The following is an 18,721-nucleotide window of genomic DNA, read 5'->3' on the forward strand; positions in this document are numbered from 1 at the left end:
AGTTGAAAAATACTGATTCCCAAACAATTCAACGCTGTTTAAGATTCTTTGGTAAATTATACTATGGTTATACATTATTATGTATTTTTAAGTTTATTATTTTTAAGATTCATCCAAATTATTGTGAAAAACCAAAAAACTTGATGTCGAAAAACAATAACATTATTGTATAAATTATAATATAATATATAATGGGTATATTTTAACGCATAACCTGCAGCTGCTTAAAGTTTGGTTTTGTATTTCAATTCAAAAACAAATATGAACATTTAATTTTCATCAGATAAGCATATTAGAATTTTCCAGACATGATAATATTTTTAATATATTTTAGCTTTTTAAGCTATTTATAGTCATTTGAAATTTGTAATTTTCTTTTTTATACTGTGCCTATAAAAAATATTAAGCCCTGTTAAAAATCTGGAAAACTTTAACTTTATGCTGACAGATATTTAAAAATTATTTTGTTTTAAATGTTTAAGTTAGTACAATTTTATAGATAAAAATTCATACGATTTTCAATTGTAGTCTAAAACTTGAAAATGTTATGAAATATATATCTATTTACACTAAAATCTTATAGAATCTTATCGAATTCTAAAAATATCGATAATATAAGGACATAATATGGGCACATTTTTTTCTGATTGGCATTTTATAGTTTGCATTTTTAGTTCGTAGGCATTATGAATGTTCATCGAATACCTATTAAGCATGATATGACGTATCCCTTTTCAATCAGATATTTGATGATAAAAACAAATGGCAGTGTAAAGGGATCCAGCTATTTTTTTTTTAATAAGAGCAATTGAGTTTTTGATATCCCTTTACGCTACCATCTTGTAAAGGATGATAACAATTAAATAATCTGAGTATACAATATATTAAGGTACATATTTTTCTCGTAAATTAAACTGTGATTTTTCATAAATATCATAGGGCTCAAAAATCATAATTCAGTGGCCAGTGGGTAGTTTAAATTATCATTTGCAATGATATTCTGCAAAAAAAAAAAAAAATGTTTTCAAATCATTTATTATGTACTTACGATTAATTTTGCACAATAAACGGAAAATACATGACCTGGAAAAACATTTTTTGATGAATAAATGCATATTAGATGTTTTTTTTTTTTTTACTTTATAGTTCATTAAAGTCCTTGTTCTACATAGTATCATTAATAATTTCACGATTCTATTTACTTGACTATTGTGTATATATCAATGATATATGTATATTACATAAAACATGTTAACCGACGATAGACTTTAATTTTATAAAGTATTAGTTAATGAGTACAAGTCAACCACTTATTTACTTATTCGCAACTGATCGTGGTTACGATTAAAAAAGAAAAAGAAAAGTCACTAGCATATTTTTTTTTTTTTTACTAGATTATGTTGGTATGCGACGTTTATACCGGATTTTTTATACCACCGTTCGCAACCACAATATAATATTATCTGAATGAACATGTCCACGGTTCCGTTTATATACCCACGCGGTATCCTCGGTAGTCGGTTGGATGTCGTTCATACGCACGCCATCGCGGTTGTAGAACGGACGCGCGAGAGGTGTCATACCGAACCACATTAATTGTCGCAGGCCGACAACTCGCAATCATGTTGGCTGTCCGTCGTTTATTGGTCGTCTGTTGGTCGCTGTCCGTCGCCCGCACCGTCGCCTGCACAGAATCCACAGTCGCGGACTACACCGGACATCCGCGGGAAGTAAATTGAAACTTTTCTTTTACTATCGCCGTCTCGTCGATAATCGTATTATTATATAATATTATTGGTATTCCCCGTACCGCGGTATACCGACTACCTGTGTCACGTACCATTGTAATTATTGTGTTGTGGTACCGCCGAAATCCAAATAATTATCATAATGGGCGATTCCTTTTTCCTCCAAAGACAAAATACCGATTTCCTCCACTGTCCATTTTCTACCACAACGAAAAAGGTTGGTCTCCAATTTCCTCCACATTATTTTCGACTAAAATGATGTCAATTTTCATCCAATATTTTAGCCTGCAGTGTTGTAGTATTAGGTTTCGTACTATGAAGATAGGGTCACATTTTGCGTTTATCGGTTGATGATTGCATCCTGGTATCAGTGGTATCGACTATCTACATCAGTTATCGAAAAACGCAATTCCAAAAAATAAATAACTATTCTCATTAAGTCTATTTTTTTTTTTATTCAAACAGGTATGTTGCTAAAATTTCCTATAATTATTTAAAAAAAAAAATAACTTTAAAATCAATTTTTTTTGCTATATATAATTTATTTATACTAACTATTTTATCATCTTAGTTATCTATTATTTATTGAAAGATAATGGAGGGAAATGGACAAGAATTAGGTGTTTTAATTTTTTTGGAGGATAATGGACAATGGAGGAAAACAGTATCTCGTTTTTTGGAGGAAAATAGGTACGGTCATTAAAATTATGTCACAAAAAGTTTTATAGACCTATAAATATACTATTCAATCGATTGTTTGATGTAACTCCGAACAAAAAAGCGTTTTTTATGCACGCAAAACAATACGCGTGAAATGTATAATACCTATAATATACAATTCAAATAATTGTTGAACTTGACCAATCACTCGCGCTACGCTATATTAGTAATGGTCAGCGGATTCAATGGTTGGCAGATTGCTCGTCACTAAACTGTACACTGATATAATAAAAAAGCTAAACTAAACAATTTTAAACCAACGAAATCGTTTTGCTTTTAATATGCAATAAAGTGCGTCCATCTTTAATACTTATATGATAGGACTATAGTTTTTTATTACTCACAAGTCATATACACTTGTATGCGATATAATTTAAGCATATCAATATTATTATATTACTGTGAGCCTCCTCAAACCTCCAGAAAATATTTTCTGGTCGTGGCAGTGCGTACAATGTTATATTACCTTCTATATCTATTATTTACCGTTGATAAAACTTCTAATTTCATCAAAATGGGTGATGTACATATATACTTCATATATATATAATATATACCTATATTGTATAATGCTATAATAACCAGTAAGACTGTAAACATATTTTAAGTAGGAAGTCCGCCTATAAGAACGATAGAATAGAACAACAAGTAAAAAACTGAAATGTAATCATATTGTCCTTGATCAAATTCTCTTTGCAGGAACAGCATTTTTACACGTCATAAAAGTCAGTATAACTATCTCTAACTTTTCTTTTTTACATAACAGTGTACTGTGCGCACACCTATTCTAATATTATGAAATATATTATTAACTATATGTCAGATATATGATCTAAACACGATCGTGTTAAATTTATTAAATTTAATGTAATTGTTCTGTGTACATAATATACTCGTTTAAATCATAAGAGCCAAACAAAAATATTGACGGTAAAACGTACATTAATCTTGCAATTTCGTGACTACGTGACTCATATGAGAATACAACATACGTATACCTATCATATTAATCACATTATACTCTGGTGAGTGGAATGAGATACATTCGTTAAGCACAATAATTAGTACATAATTGGCCAAGTACATACAGAACAATTGTTTGGTATCTTATAATGTCTCGGTTTACTGTGGAACAAATAACGTGATTGTATGAAGATAATATTGAAAAATAAAACACTCAACAGTAGACACCTTTAATCTAAAATAAATTAATCGATAATATAATGTCAGCTAAATAATTAAAACCAGTTGATTTCATGACAATTAGCACAATAAACAAGAAATTAAATATGTTTGACTGGAATAAATTGTGTCCTTTAATACAATGTTTTTCATTGATATTAATCAATTTATTTGTTACTATCACCAGATTCCATTAACTAGATTATTTATTGTTGATTAAATTTAGTTAAACGTGTTCTGAGTACTTAGACATCAGTGTTGATTAAATTGTTTTTATAGTTACATTAAATATACATTACAAAAATAAAATATTTATTAATTATTTGAAATTAAATAGTATAATATTATCTGCGTAATTAATTCCATATTAAACTTGTATTTAAATTTAAATTATTTTTATCAATGAGGTTTAGGAATTGAGGGTTATCATAACACAAATGTATAACAATAACATACATGCCGTTTGACTTATTAATTAATGTCTTGTTTTTAGATTCCTCTAAATGTCATAATGGAATTGAATCAAGTGAAAAATGTTTCAGAACTGTTTACTAAGTTCATGCCAGACACAAATATGAATGATGCTCAAAAACTTTTCGCCACGACAGGTTTCCAAAGTAGGTGATCCGCAATGTAATAAAATCTAAAAAGGGATGAATTTGTGAAGTTAAAAATTAAGAGGGTACTACAAAGATAATTAAATATTTTCATATTTAGTGGATCGATTCATATTTTAACTATTATAAATTAAAAATATATTAATTTAGGAAAAATTTTAAAAAGGTACATGTAAACATATAGATTTTCGTTTTATGTTTCAGGTCGTAATGAACCTGACTCAGAAATAGGTAAGTTTATGATTTATAATCTATATGAATACTCAAAAAATAATTATACACGTTACAATAATACTACTCGTAGAAAAAAATATTACAATTAATTTGTACGTTTTAAAGCAACGTTGATACCTAAAGCAGCAAGTTGTTCTGTTGAACTTCAAACGATCAGCCTTAAAGATAATGACGATCAAAGTTTGTATTATTACCCAATGTGCACCCAAGTGAATCGATGCAGAGGTTGCTGCGGTCACGATTTATTGGCATGTCGACCGACCAAAATCGAAACCCTCAACTTCGAAGTACGCGTATATAACAGAAAATTAAAAAATGTTGTTTAGTCTGTTGTGTTGCAAAATGTTTATTTTTTGTCATATTTAATTTTTAGGTTATGGCTTTACAATATAATGAATCGAGGAAATTGGAATTTAAAGGTCGAAAATCGGTGTCGGTAGACCAACATTTGAAGTGCAAATGTGATTGTATTATTGAAAAAGAAGTGCGATTCATAAATCATAATTTTCTTTCCATTTATAGAATAATAAACTGCTTATTATTTATTTTACAGAATTGTACACCTTTACAAATATATAATCCTGATGAATGTCGTTGTATATGTACCAATGAAGAAGATCGCCACAAGTGTATTGATGACAAATACGGGTTGAGATTGTGGAATTCAACAAGTTGCTCTTGCCAATGAGCGCCTAGCTACCTAACTCATGAATGTATTTCAGCTTCATTTGGCAGTTATATTTTAAACTTACAGGTAAATTTACACAATCTTTCAAATTATTTGTTTCAGACTTGATCAAAACGTCGCTATGTATGTATTTCAGGTGAAAAGTTTATTATAGATAAACACAAACAGAAAACCACGTCGTACTCATGTTGGAACGTGAATATAAACTCGCTGAAAAATTAAATAATAATATTTTATGCATGTGATACCTACACATCCAGTTTATCTTTTTTAATTTTAGATTTAGCTTACAAAACTTATATAAACACATTATATTATTTTATTTGTGTGAATTTTATGTTCGTTATAGGTACCTATATATACCTATTATTAACGTACAAAAAAATAAAGTATTTTAACTGTTGCCCGAGTTTCCTTTGGAAACTTAAACACAATAGAACTCTAAGAATTAGATTGTAATGTACCTGCAATAATAATCGTTATTCTAGCGTCTTCATTACTGTTCAATTTCGATTTGGTTGTTGGTTAGTTGATAGAAAACAGAACTGTAATATTTTAAGGGGTTATGCATAGACAACATTGTGATGCGTGTGTGCTACGTGTTGTATGTGTGTGTGTTTACGGAAGAAGTTATATAGTGATTAATTCATAGAGTGCAGATTTATATACATTAAAAAACAACCAAATATGCGATAGAAAATCTTCTTAAATATGCATTAATACATGCACTAAAACTTTGAAATATGCATAAACAATTTAGGAAAAAATGTGTTTTTAACATTTAATTAAAACAACATATTATTTAAAATTATGAAGTCCAATCATAACACTTTTCATCGTTTTTTTCTGAATTAATATCAATGGTGACTGGTTATGCTATGAAACAAATTTTATACTCACTTAGCATATCATACATTCAACCAGGGTAAAAAAATATGCAAATGCATTTAAATCCGTGCTCTATTGATCAATGATAAGTTGCGTTGGAAAACCAGTTGTATATTACGTTTATTTTTAGCAGTTTCGATTGATATGATCGTATAATTGTATAACATGCAAACATTGATGTTGCTAAATAAGTTGAATATTGTATATTACTAGAGCATGGGACGCGGATTTACTATAATCGATATTTTTATTATTATTGATTAAAGCCTTGACAACTAAGGTCTTACATTATTTATAATATTAATATTACAATTTGATTTGTTTGCGTAAGTAAAAAAAGGTAGTTAGAGAAAAATAAGAATACAAAATAAGAAAAAGAAAAAAGTAAAATTAAATAAGGTTTGGTTATTTTTAGGAGAGTTGTGATTTTGTTGGAGTTTTCATCAGGTCCATTTGCTTCATGTAAGTGATCCGGTATGCTTAAGGATGTTTTGATATCTGCAAAAGGGTTATTTTTGTATAAGTACTGATAATTAATATACTATATAGGTACTTACTAGAATTAACTAAATGTTAAAACAATTGTTGTTATGATAAAAATCATCATAGCTGCTCATAGGTACCTTCCCATATTGTAAAATATGGATAAGATTTTTAAATAAATAATAATAATAATAATAACCATTTTCATTTTGAAGGTTATGGAAATCAGTGCACAAAATACAAATCACAGAAACTTGGATTGTAGTCTAAATGCTCACAAAGTTGCCTTCAGTTATCGTTTAAATAAAATTAGAAAAAAGATAATAATTTCCGAAATAATAAAGGTCTTAAGTTCTAATCATTCCACGCGATTTTGTATTATTTTTTTTTTAGAAAATCTAGAATGATAGTTGTTAATAATGATCAGATAAAATCAAAATCAATAATAAACATAACATTTTTCTATTGATACATTATTAACTATAATATTCATTTTGACATACATATATTAATGTTTCTTTTAACACTAAGTCAACTATAAATACTTTCAGAAAAAACATTCATGCATACACGATATTTAAAATATACACAAAGTTTTTTAAAAGTTAAAATAGTTTTATTAAATTCAATTATTACTTAGTAGTACTTACAACTAATGCGCTGGTCGCTGATGCAACTTATGAATGTTGATGCTGCAGAAATTACAAATTATAAGTTAATCATTATCGATTGAAATTGTACAATTTCGATTACCTACTACCAACAACGGTTAACTATCATTTTAGATTTTATAGTTACCTACCTGATTACCCAATTAATGGTAAGGCTGAATAATTTTCACTTGCTGTAAGAATTATACGATTTGGGACGCAAATGGGCTACGACGATATAAGTAAGAGGATTTCACCGATTTGTATTATCCTTCATTATCAGCTAGTATTGTTATGTTATAAATATTAGCAAAGTAAGTACTAGCTGACAGTAGCGTATCCCAAAATTTCTTAGGAGTGGGAAGGTGGGGCGCACACTGTCTAAAATTTGTCATAGTTAGTATAAAATAATAACAGTGATAGTGATTATTGATATAAGTACAGAATATTCATTGGTATAAGAAATATTTTAGTATGCATTCATGTATACGAATATAAATATAAATCTTTAAAAAAAAGAAATAGCAAATAGAGCCAATGAGGGAGGGTCATGGCCACACCCCACTCCCTAGATACGCCACTGCTAGCTGAATTTATTAAGGCATGGGTCACTTGGTAATATGCTCGGTAAATAACAAGTAGGTAAACGTAAACATTTACCGGGTAAACTTACGTGCAGGATTACATCAGCATCTGTTTAGCGGTGTAGAGCACGTGCGATATTATTATATAATAACGACAGTGCAATATTATTTATTCTTCATAAACCTATTGCAAACTGCAACCTACACCTATTTACGATAGACGCAGAAGAATGTGCGCCGCGACGGCGGTAATAATAATATTTTCCTTACCCACACGAAACACAGAATCATTATTATTCTTATTCTTTTTATTATTGTTATAATATTTGTCTATATAGTCAGGCTCTGAACGCGCGAGGTGAGTCACGCTCGGTGGCCGCCGCCGCCGCGGATAAACCGAGCGGATAGGAGTAGAGGAACAACCACGGTACTCACCTGTTGTTCACCTGCAACAACCGCGGTAATCGTGGTTGTGGTGGTGGTGGTCGTCGTGATCGTGGTCGTGGCTAGCCAATGTTTATGATATTATCGTCCGTCCTCGGTTCGCGGCCGTCCGTCGTCATACGCACGCCGTCACGGCGACAGAACGCTAGCGACACCGGCCGCATCCGAACGCGCTTTTCACTCGCGCAACGCGACGCGAAAAAATTAAACAATATTATAATAATAATAATCGTTCATTTCGCTCGCCGTCATGTTCGCCTACACCGCCGCCGCCGTCTGTTGCACGCTGTTCGTCACCGTCGCGGCCAGGCGCGGCCAGAACGCCGTGACCCGTCCGACGACGACCGCGGATTGGCGCGAAGACTCGTCCGGCAGCCTTACGCGTTCGCGCGGCTCCGTCACTCCGGCCGGTGGTTCTTCGTGCTGCAACGGGCCGTACACCACCGCGGCTGCCTACCCGTCGTACAACACCGTCCCAAGCCCCCGAGAAGTAAATACATTTATATATATATATCTATTTTAAATCATATATGTTATTTTGTCGATAACCTAATGCCTTTCTGGCATCCCATCGAACACGGTCATCCCATAATTCCCAGCTTATTAATCATATCCGGCCGTGGGGTGAATGTGTTCCGGATCTGTCACTTCCCTTGAGCCCTTTTACGCTATTTGAGTATTCTAATCTTGTTCGGTGACTATTATTTTACGACTATAATTATAAACATTTTTGTGATCATGATAATAATATTATGTATTATGCAGGACTCATTCCCCTACCACCTAACCGATAAATCTCTTTTTGTGCACCACTATTGCATCCTGTTGCAGTCTGTAGCTCCTGAACATCTCGTGTATATATAATATATATCCTTTGTATAATATCTGCACGTGCATTGTCGACACACGCGCCGCCGAGCGTATATATATATTAATTATAATATATTTTATTTTATTATGCGCACGCCAAGAGGAAATCGCATTCGAGTTGTCTCACTGTAAATGGAATACTCGACGCAACCGACATACCTACGTAGTAGTACGTACTATGTATTATAACATTTCGTTACCTACGAATATTGTGCTAGTCAGACCTTGTAGCACACATGCAAACCGACTTCGCACAATGGGTAGGAGAATCGGTGAATTGCGTTCACTAGACTACGCATGTCTTCGACTCTCTCCGTTCGGTTGTATATTATTGTATTTTAATATCATACACATATCACCTATGTATAAATACATCCATGGTTAAATTAACTATATATTGTACCCCGTGTTCTAATCGAAAATTTAAATTTTTAAACGAACATCATTATTTTAGGTAGGTAGGTAATCACTAATCAATAATCATAATATATGGTTAAATTTTGCATTATAAGTATATACATAGGTACAGGCCTCGTAATAAGTGAATCTGATCGTTTGAATAATATTTAATTCCCTGATACATTACCTGTTTCCTAAACATAGGTACTACCGGAAAACAAATAGTTATAGGTACAAGCTATATTTAACAATACAAGTTTTTTGTTGCACAATACATTAATTGATACAAATATAAAAATATAAGCAACCACCTGTCGACAACTCCTGTATAGAAGCTGTAATAAGTATCATTAATTCACACATTTTTTAATAGACTATTTATAATTTGTACGCCGATAAGCTATGAATATTATGTATTGTATAATAATTGTAACCATACACTAACTACAAGCAGAGAAAATATTTATTTTTCCCAAGAAAATAATTAACATTTAGCACATTAAAATATGCTTATGCAGTTATTTAGAACTATTTGAACAATTCAGATATAGGTGTAAAATTTAATAAATAAATCTGATATAATAGTATGTAAATCTTGTATTAAAATTAAAACCTGCAGTCACATTATCCAATTATTGTCTAAGGTTAAGATAAAAAAAAAATCCAGCAAATCAGTATACTGTATAGTAGATTTTCGTATAGTACTTCGTCATTAAAATATAACATTAGTAATGTTAGTGAATTTGTTAAAACATTAGTCTGAAAACAATAATAGTTTATTATTAAAAACTGTTCTAATTAAGTGGTGACGGTATCGTAACCTCTATTTCTAAAGATATTTTCTAATTATATTATTATATGTATAAATTATTTATTTTTCTATTAGTAATATGCAGTTTGTTGAACTACATTTTGCAAAAAATATCGCATAATAATATAATATACTATAATAGTATATCGTTTATAACTTATACGTCGATACCGTGTATCTATACTGTAAAACGGTGTGAATATAGATAGGTTAGTACTTTATTAGTAGTATAACTGTTTAAAATATAGCTTAATACTTAAATACTGACTTTTTTAACATTTTTAAAATTGCGTTTGAAAAGTTGATGAGAAACCTTATACTAATATTTCAAGTGTTAGTGAATTAATTTGGAATTCATGAGTAGAAAATAATTTACAAATTATCGTTATTTTGATGAATTGTGCGTCGATATATTGTGAACTTTTTATTTATTTTTGTTAAAACAACACTGATGTCTTATATTAAATTTTAAATCTTTATGACTAAAAAAAAATTCTTTCAACAAAAATAAGCCAAAATATTCTATAAATTGCATCATGACTAGAAAATACGAATTTAATAGTCGTTCAAAATTTCAAATATCTATGGTTAATTCATATTTTATCTATAACAAAATAATAAAAAATATTTTGTTATAAAATGGTATTGTGCAATTATTTCTCCATATTTCGTTTTAGTTTTTAGTTTTTTTTTCAGATTATTTTTTTAACAAAGGTAATAAAACTTTGATACTACTTAAAATAATAGACTAAAAAAACAATACACACATTCATAATAATTTCATATCATTGTTAACAAATTCATTCATGGCTTCGCTCAGGTTCTGAAATATTTAATGTATCTTTTAAAGGATAAAGGTATTCAAATACTTTTTGTGATTTTCTTACTTTTAAACTTAATTATAATATTTTAAATACCTCTCAGTGCTAGTTGGTGTCAATAATTATCATAGTTATACGACACGCAATACATTTTTTAATTTAAATTTTACGTTTAAAATACTATCCGTATAAAATATATATAGTATTCCTCTAATAAGAAAACAATAAGTGTAGTTAAATAAAATTACCTGCATGTTAGGAAAGTTGTTATTACAAAAATACGTTTTCCGTTGACCGTTAATATTATTAACAACTTTTCGCGAGTACTATTGTCTATATTTGTCAACTAATTGCACGCACTTTTAAACGATTTTATTTTCCATTATAATACAAACAACTTGGAGAATTAGCGATATAACGCTTTTTTTCTTCAAAATTATGCTCACGTCTAAATCAATACCTATCTACAAGGTATATTATACATTATGACTTAATGAAATTATTAAAAAATGTTTGACCACCACGGAAAAATGACTAAAATATAATAAAAGTAACCAATAATATTCTCTTCGAACGTGTTAGATTGTGAGATTTCAAAACGTGATTATTGTATCAAAATTTGTTTCAATTGTATTTTCGTCACGTATTCTGTTACCGGCCGCTGGCGAAGGGCTCTATCTGCATAATAGTACCATCAGTACCGCCTTATTATATTAAACAATATGCAGGTTTTAGGGACCTAAATATAATTATTGTTTTTTAAAGACAATATAGTACTCGGAGTCAATTACGTTTGATTGTATACCTATAGAGAAGGTAGTAGAAATCACAGCTATAATATAATAATATGGTAAAAGGACTATAATATTAAATTTATTCGTCATCCGTATATAATATAACTACCTACGTGAGTATATATTATAATATACCTAACCATTGGAGATCCATTTGAATTATTATTTATTTAAATTGAAATCGTATAGATATATGTGTCTATATTATATTGTATAATATGATTTAAGTTATCCGGCGTTAACTTTTTTCATCTTATGTTTTGTCATAGTGGCATCTATGGCCAACTTAAATACTGCCTAATTAAATATTATTCACTATATAGTAAGGAAAAACCAATGTTTATGGATTAACCAATATTCTCAGGTATATAGGTACTTACGTGTACCGTATAATTTCAGTTTGTTTCTTGATAAAATACCTTCCTACTTTCTTGGTGGTGCAATGTCGAACTATGTAGTGTTGTGTTGACACTTATCACTCAGTGTCTCAGTGATTACCAACTTGTAACTCGATACATTTTCATAGAAAATTAACTAATACCATTGACTATATTGAGTAAATACCGTGTGCCCAATGCTAATGCCTACCTATTATTATATTTATTGAAAGCTACAAGTGGACACATGACTAACGAGAACATAATTATAACATTTTTACGGATGATGGTGGTTTTCCTTATCAAACACCAACATTTTTACATCATGACTCACATAACTTACAAGAATATACTGGCGACATCTTATAGATTCATAGCTATTTCAAAAAAACCTCAGGGTCTTGGTTGCTATCAATATTATTAGGTAATCTCAGTGGATGTAAATACTTCATACTTGTAATATTTCATTCGATGAAATAAATATTTAAGTACCCAGATAAACTCTCATCGATACATAATTTTCAACGTAAAAAAACATGACCCGATCGACTGTATATAATATTTATGATTCACATAATTTAAAACGATTATATAAATAGTAACAATAAATTCAAAAAATTTGATCGAGAAAAAATTTTAAGAATTATAAAAGCCTAAACACAATACGTATACAGTCAAATAAATGCTATTTTTATAACCTTATATTAATTATCGACTCCTGTGTATATTATTTCTTTATTTTAAAGAAAAGTAGTCAATAAATTAAAAAAATATGTATGTTTCTATGGTAGATATTTATATATATGTAGGTACCTACTACCCAAATAACAAATTAATCAATTATCCATAAACTTAATAACTTATTTATTTCTGTTAAATACCTATTTAAATATTTTAAGTTTGATAAGTCATAATATATTAATTTTTAATTCTCAACATTTTTTTCGTATAAATATAAAATAACTATAAATAATTCTTATTTACCTTGTTATTTTTATACTTTTTACATACAATATTTGACATAGTCGATTTAGACAGAGTAAAAGTATTTACAATTTAAATTTCGAATCTAAGAATAAAAATAACTTAATTATATTATATTTAAGTATTACTGTTTATAGATATTTCAAAAATATTTACTCAGCAGTCACACTTATTGTGAAATATAATTCATAAGTTATAATTAGATGTCTATTCCACAAAGAAAATTTCACGAAAGAACATAAAATATTAGTATGAATCAAAAACTCAAATATAAAATTATTGATAATGCCCGTGCGGCCATATGGCTGTGTTTTTACCGGAAGAATATTTTTGAGGTCATATTAAATTAATTATAGATGGTACCTAACTATGTTTCAATGAATAGAATGTTTACAATTAATAATATTAGGCACCTATTGCATAATGTGATTTTAAAATACGCTAGTAAGATAGTCAAATACAGTAAGCATATATTGTGGTATGATCGTTTTGAAAAGAAAATTATGATAAAAATTATAATATAAATAATGTACTTTCATGTCAAAGTGACTCATGTGACGTATACGTAGGTACATTCGTTACATACGTAGGTACCTGCACAGTTGTAATACTCCATGGTATTCTAATATTTAACATGGATGACCTTGATTAAATTACAGAATACAAAAGTAATTATGTTTTGTTTTCTTTAATGATGTAATTCACTGGTTTTGTTTTCCAAATAATTCATCTCCTTTGATATCGTTAATGTTTTTTCGCTAATTAATTAATAAATTTTTCTAGGCACCCATAGCATAGCCATATTCAATAACCATATTAATAGGTGTATTGAATTATGCATAAAATAACGTATCTATTAAAAAAAAAAATAAAAAATAAAACAATGCCTTTAACTATAAATTATAATACAATGTAATGTTTTAATATTAAAAAATAATAGCTGTTGTTTTGTATCCGAAATCTGAATTGCGTAAATATAAGCTTATTATATGCATGTGAATTTTAAGTATCTATCTAATAGTACTTTTAATACGTTGCCATGTTCAACACTACTCAATATCCACCTACAACCATAAAATATTAAAAATATTCAACAATAGTTGTAATGTTTCAGATCCCTTTGAATGTCATACTGGAACTGAACCAGGTGACGAATGTGTCAGAACTGTTCTCTAAATTCATGCCGGACACAAATATAGATGAAGCCCAAACACTTTTCGCTACGACAGGTTTTCAAAGTAAGTCAATGAACTAATTAAATGTATTTTTAAAATCAATTCAACACACTTTATTTTTGAGGAAATGATAAAATACAACATATGTATAGACATTTAGTATTTTGCTGTTAACGAATAATGACTATGTGGTTGGGAATTTAACATTACGATATTATGTTATATAAATATTAAATGATATAACGTTCTAAGATAATTAAATCAAAAACTAAATGCTTAAAACAAAAGTGTCATTGATCTTTATTAATCACTTCATTAAAATACAGTTAGTTGAACATCCGAGAAAAATGTTTTTTAAGAGTTTTGAATGAATATTCGAATTGGTGCCTACTCGTACAGATAATATTCTAAAAACGTATTTTTCTTGTTGACTATATGATTGTAGTATTCTCAGACTAAAAAGTGTACCTACTAAATAACTTAACAAATAAATATCTATTGAAAAAATTACTGTGTTCAGTACATAGAGATGCACACGGGTGCAGCAAAAGCTTCATGTGTTGCATCCGCGACATCTTTCGAGTCGATTAATTGGCCTGTTATAGCCGCTTAGTCACAATCGGCGGCCTAGGAAATGCATTATTTAATATACCTATAATACATATAGGTAGATAAGAAAGATAAAATAGATCTGAACCAATTTTTCTATTAGAAAATTGATACTTTCAATTTTGTACAGTAATTATTGTACCTTTAGATAGTCAAAATTACGATGTTCGGTGATAGATATACCTACAGTGTACATAAAACAGACATAAATTTTGCGTTACTTTTTACATTCGGTGTCGTATTAAAAACGATCTAACTTAATCAATGAACATAATTATTTTTACGCTTTACAATATGTACTCTGTAATAGACAAAATATAAAACATATGTAGGTACTTACCTGTATGGTTGCTGTGTCCTACATGTAGCATATATCAAATTTACTAATGAAATATACATTTGGTAGGTATCATAAATAGTAACAAACTTAATCGTATAATACCTTTTCTAAATTTTTGTTTTAAGTCTCAATGTCATTATTATCGACTCTTATTGTTAGTGATATTTAGTACAAATGTTTGACATTATGAACAATACATTATATCAATAATATAAATCAGGTAAAATATGATAATATTACAATGTATACCGTAGTCTTTAGCAGAATGTAATATAAGTTAGGTAATAATATAATATACTATATAGTATACACAAGTTTTAATAAACCTTACAATTATAAAATAATAATTACATGTATTAGAAAGTCGTACTTAGGACGCCGCGCACACAGAAAGCTTAAGTTATTGCTAATGTTATTATTATGATATTAATAGGTAATAAAATATTAAATGCTTATTTTTACGGTTCAAAATTTAATTGGCTAATTGTCAAACAATGGGCCACTTTATTCTGTTTCTGTATGCTGCATTTGCGATTTAAGTCTGCGCACGCCTATCATAGTGGTTCAGTTATCAGTATAATAATATCCAAGTGCTAGTTTAGATATTGAATAAGAGGAATACAAAAATTAAAATTTATAATAAGGAACATCAATTTTTTTCTTCTAAATAGCTTATGCTATAATTTATATCTGTTAGTGGATTAACAGTTTTTTTTTTTTTTAAATAGGGAAACATGGTGGAATAACAGCTACCTAGTCTGTAATGTAGATCAACGACATATTGTTATTATATTATATCAGATAGATTTTCCCAGTATTTGATAAGTGTTGACAGTATTCTTATCAAAATCCAATACATAATTCAAAATTAAATGTAACATTTTTCCCTTCAAAAATTTGGTATAATTCGATTATGACTTTTGAATGTTTTCTAAATAAAAAATTATCACAATGAAAGAATTTTGAATTTTTTCTGTTTTGACTGAAATCTAAACTGATTTGTTACCTAATGAATTATGATGGTTCATTTAAATAGCCAGCTGTCCCTTGTGAAAATAAATTATGCATATACATAAAGTATACGAAATTATTGTGTTGGTTAATTTTGAGCAAATACTACTGTGTAAGAATGAATGATTGTAAAAGTTTGTAGTTTGATATCATTATTGGGCTTAAACCTAATACGGCAGCTCCAATTAATATAACGTACCATCATAATATAACATATATTTATAGATAAAGGCATATTATCAAAGAATAAAATAACTGTATTATACAATTATTTCCAATCAAGTATAGTGTAATTTTTAATTTTTTTTTTTTTTAGGTCGAACTGCGCTTAATGTAGAAAGAAGTATGTATTCGAGTTGATATAAATAAAATAAAACAATAAAATATAAGAATTCGATGAAATAAAAAATATTATAAATGATAACAATTTGTTTATTTAGAAGCAACGTTGACACCTAAGCCAGCCGGTTGTTCTGTCGAATCTCAAACCATCAGCCTTAAAGATACTGACGATCAAAGTTTGTATTATTATCCGACGTGCACTCGGGTGAACCGATGCGGAGGTTGTTGCGCACACGACTTATTAGCATGCCAACCTACTAAAGTCGAAACCCTCAACTTCGAAGTACGCATATAATATTGAAACTAAAACTATTACTTTTTTTCAAAAATCTTTTGGTTTAAATGTAATTAATTTGTCGCGTCATATAATATTACATGATATATTGTTTCGTTCAGGTGATGGTCTCGCAGTATAATGACGATGGGAAATTAGAATTCAAAGGTCGGAAAACAGTGTCAATAGATCAACACCTGAAATGCAAGTGTGGATGCGTTGTTAAACAAGAAGTGCGATATTCATTAATTTGATATATTTTTATTTTTTTTTAACGGTCGTCTAACACACCATATTATTATTATGTAATGTTTTATTTTGTTTACAGAATTGTACACCTCTGCAAACGTATTACCCCAACGAATGCCGTTGTATGTGTAGCAATGAAGAGGACCGCGACAAGTGCAACGACGAATACAGTTTAAAGCTATGGAATTCAGCGACTTGCACGTGCCAATGCCGTGAAATAAAGGAATGTACTTCAGGGTTTGCATTTGATTACAACACTTGCGGGTAAGTACAACATTGACTTATTGCGGTTATCGAGTAACGAACAAATCAAAATCCAAAAATTTTATGTATAACATTTCAGGTGTGAACCTTTAAGAATAAGAATAAAGAACCCTAGCTACGAATTTAACAAAAACACGTATTCATTGGGAGGGACGTGACTCAATTCAAATTTTGATGTAAATAATACATTTATTACTGAAAATTAATAACAATTTATTATGTACAGGATAGAGCTTTAATTTTTATATTTAATATATATATATATATTTATCGATTATTTATTTTATACATACTTTGCTATAGGTATTGATTTGTATGTTGTATACTTGTATTTATATGAAGCCAAAACGGTTTTTGTTATTTTTTTTATTATTATATGCGTGCTTAATAGTATTCCTAAAACGCTTTCATTGTTCCAACATTTTTTGACATTTTTTTTTGTTTATTTAATTAAAAAAAAAACCTACTGTAAAATTCGTTAAAATTTTTTTTGTTTATCAGTAAGCGTGGATAGAATTATAATCTAACCTAAACTTGAGTTAGAAAATAATATAATATTATAAAGCAAGTTTGGTAATATATTTGAGTGTATCTAATTTTAAGTGTTTATGTAAAAAAATATAGTCAGTGTTTTTTAAATTTTTTCGATGCATCAAATAGTTAGAATTTGGTACACGCAGATGTACAATATATATATATATATAGTATTTTATCATGATTTAACAGGGTGTAACACTTTTCTCATTTTCTGCCAAAAACGGCGTTTGGTTAACTGCAAAGTCTGTTTCCACGACACGGAGGGATTTTCATTTTCCACTACGATAAATTTCAATTTTCAGATTTTGCTTATCTCTTTATATAATACATAACTATTGAGAGTTATTAATAACTAATTATAATATATTTTATTAACATTGATTTTTAAAATGAAATAGTGCCTATGCGCATTTTTTAAATTGGAGGGCGGGGGAAAGTCGCACACTCCTTATTATTTTTAAAAATATTTATGTATGTAGGTGCAAATATTTCTACGCTTTTTCATGCTCCTTCTAATTTTTCCCCAATTCAAGTATTGCCTATATCTAACACCCAACTAAACAAACAAACAAACTTTGTTTGCAAATTTGTCACTGTAAAATATGCAATTATTGGAGTAGGTACTA

General features: G+C 29.1%; 2 protein-coding genes across 4 annotated transcripts; both read left to right on the top strand.

Annotated features, from left to right (window-relative positions):
* The first annotated feature begins 1,516 nt into the window (after positions 1–1,516).
* Positions 1,517–5,511, top strand: LOC149054889 (vascular endothelial growth factor A-like). Of its 3 annotated transcripts, none has more exons than XM_089229696.1 (7): positions 1,517–1,730; positions 4,144–4,267; positions 4,472–4,498; positions 4,607–4,788; positions 4,875–4,985; positions 5,055–5,214; positions 5,292–5,511. In XM_089229696.1, the coding sequence occupies exons 1-6, from the start codon at positions 1,623–1,625 to the stop codon at positions 5,187–5,189; spliced, it is 687 nt and encodes a 228-aa protein (XP_089085822.1). In that variant the 5' UTR covers positions 1,517–1,622; the 3' UTR covers positions 5,190–5,214; positions 5,292–5,511. The 3 variants fall into 3 exon arrangements, 1 of the variants encoding a protein (XP_089085822.1); XR_016192151.1 differs by having other exon boundaries at positions 1,519–1,730; positions 5,055–5,255; positions 5,326–5,511; XR_016192152.1 differs by lacking the exon at positions 1,517–1,730 and adding an exon at positions 1,767–3,493 and having other exon boundaries at positions 5,055–5,255; positions 5,326–5,511.
* Positions 5,512–8,330: 2,819 nt separating this feature from the next.
* LOC107169335 (uncharacterized) lies at positions 8,331–17,951 on the top strand. The gene is made up of 7 exons (XM_089229613.1): positions 8,331–8,728; positions 14,409–14,532; positions 16,746–16,772; positions 16,870–17,054; positions 17,168–17,278; positions 17,374–17,558; positions 17,638–17,951. Exons 1-7 carry the CDS (start codon positions 8,489–8,491, stop codon positions 17,714–17,716), a joined length of 951 nt encoding a protein of 316 aa, XP_089085739.1. The 5' UTR covers positions 8,331–8,488; the 3' UTR covers positions 17,717–17,951.
* Positions 17,952–18,721: the final 770 nt, after the last annotated feature.

This window comes from Diuraphis noxia, unplaced genomic scaffold (genome assembly GCF_037042655.1).
Source record: "Diuraphis noxia isolate RWA-SAM2 unplaced genomic scaffold, SU_Dnox_SAM2 contig0005, whole genome shotgun sequence".
NCBI classification, from domain to species: domain Eukaryota; kingdom Metazoa; phylum Arthropoda; class Insecta; order Hemiptera; family Aphididae; genus Diuraphis; species Diuraphis noxia.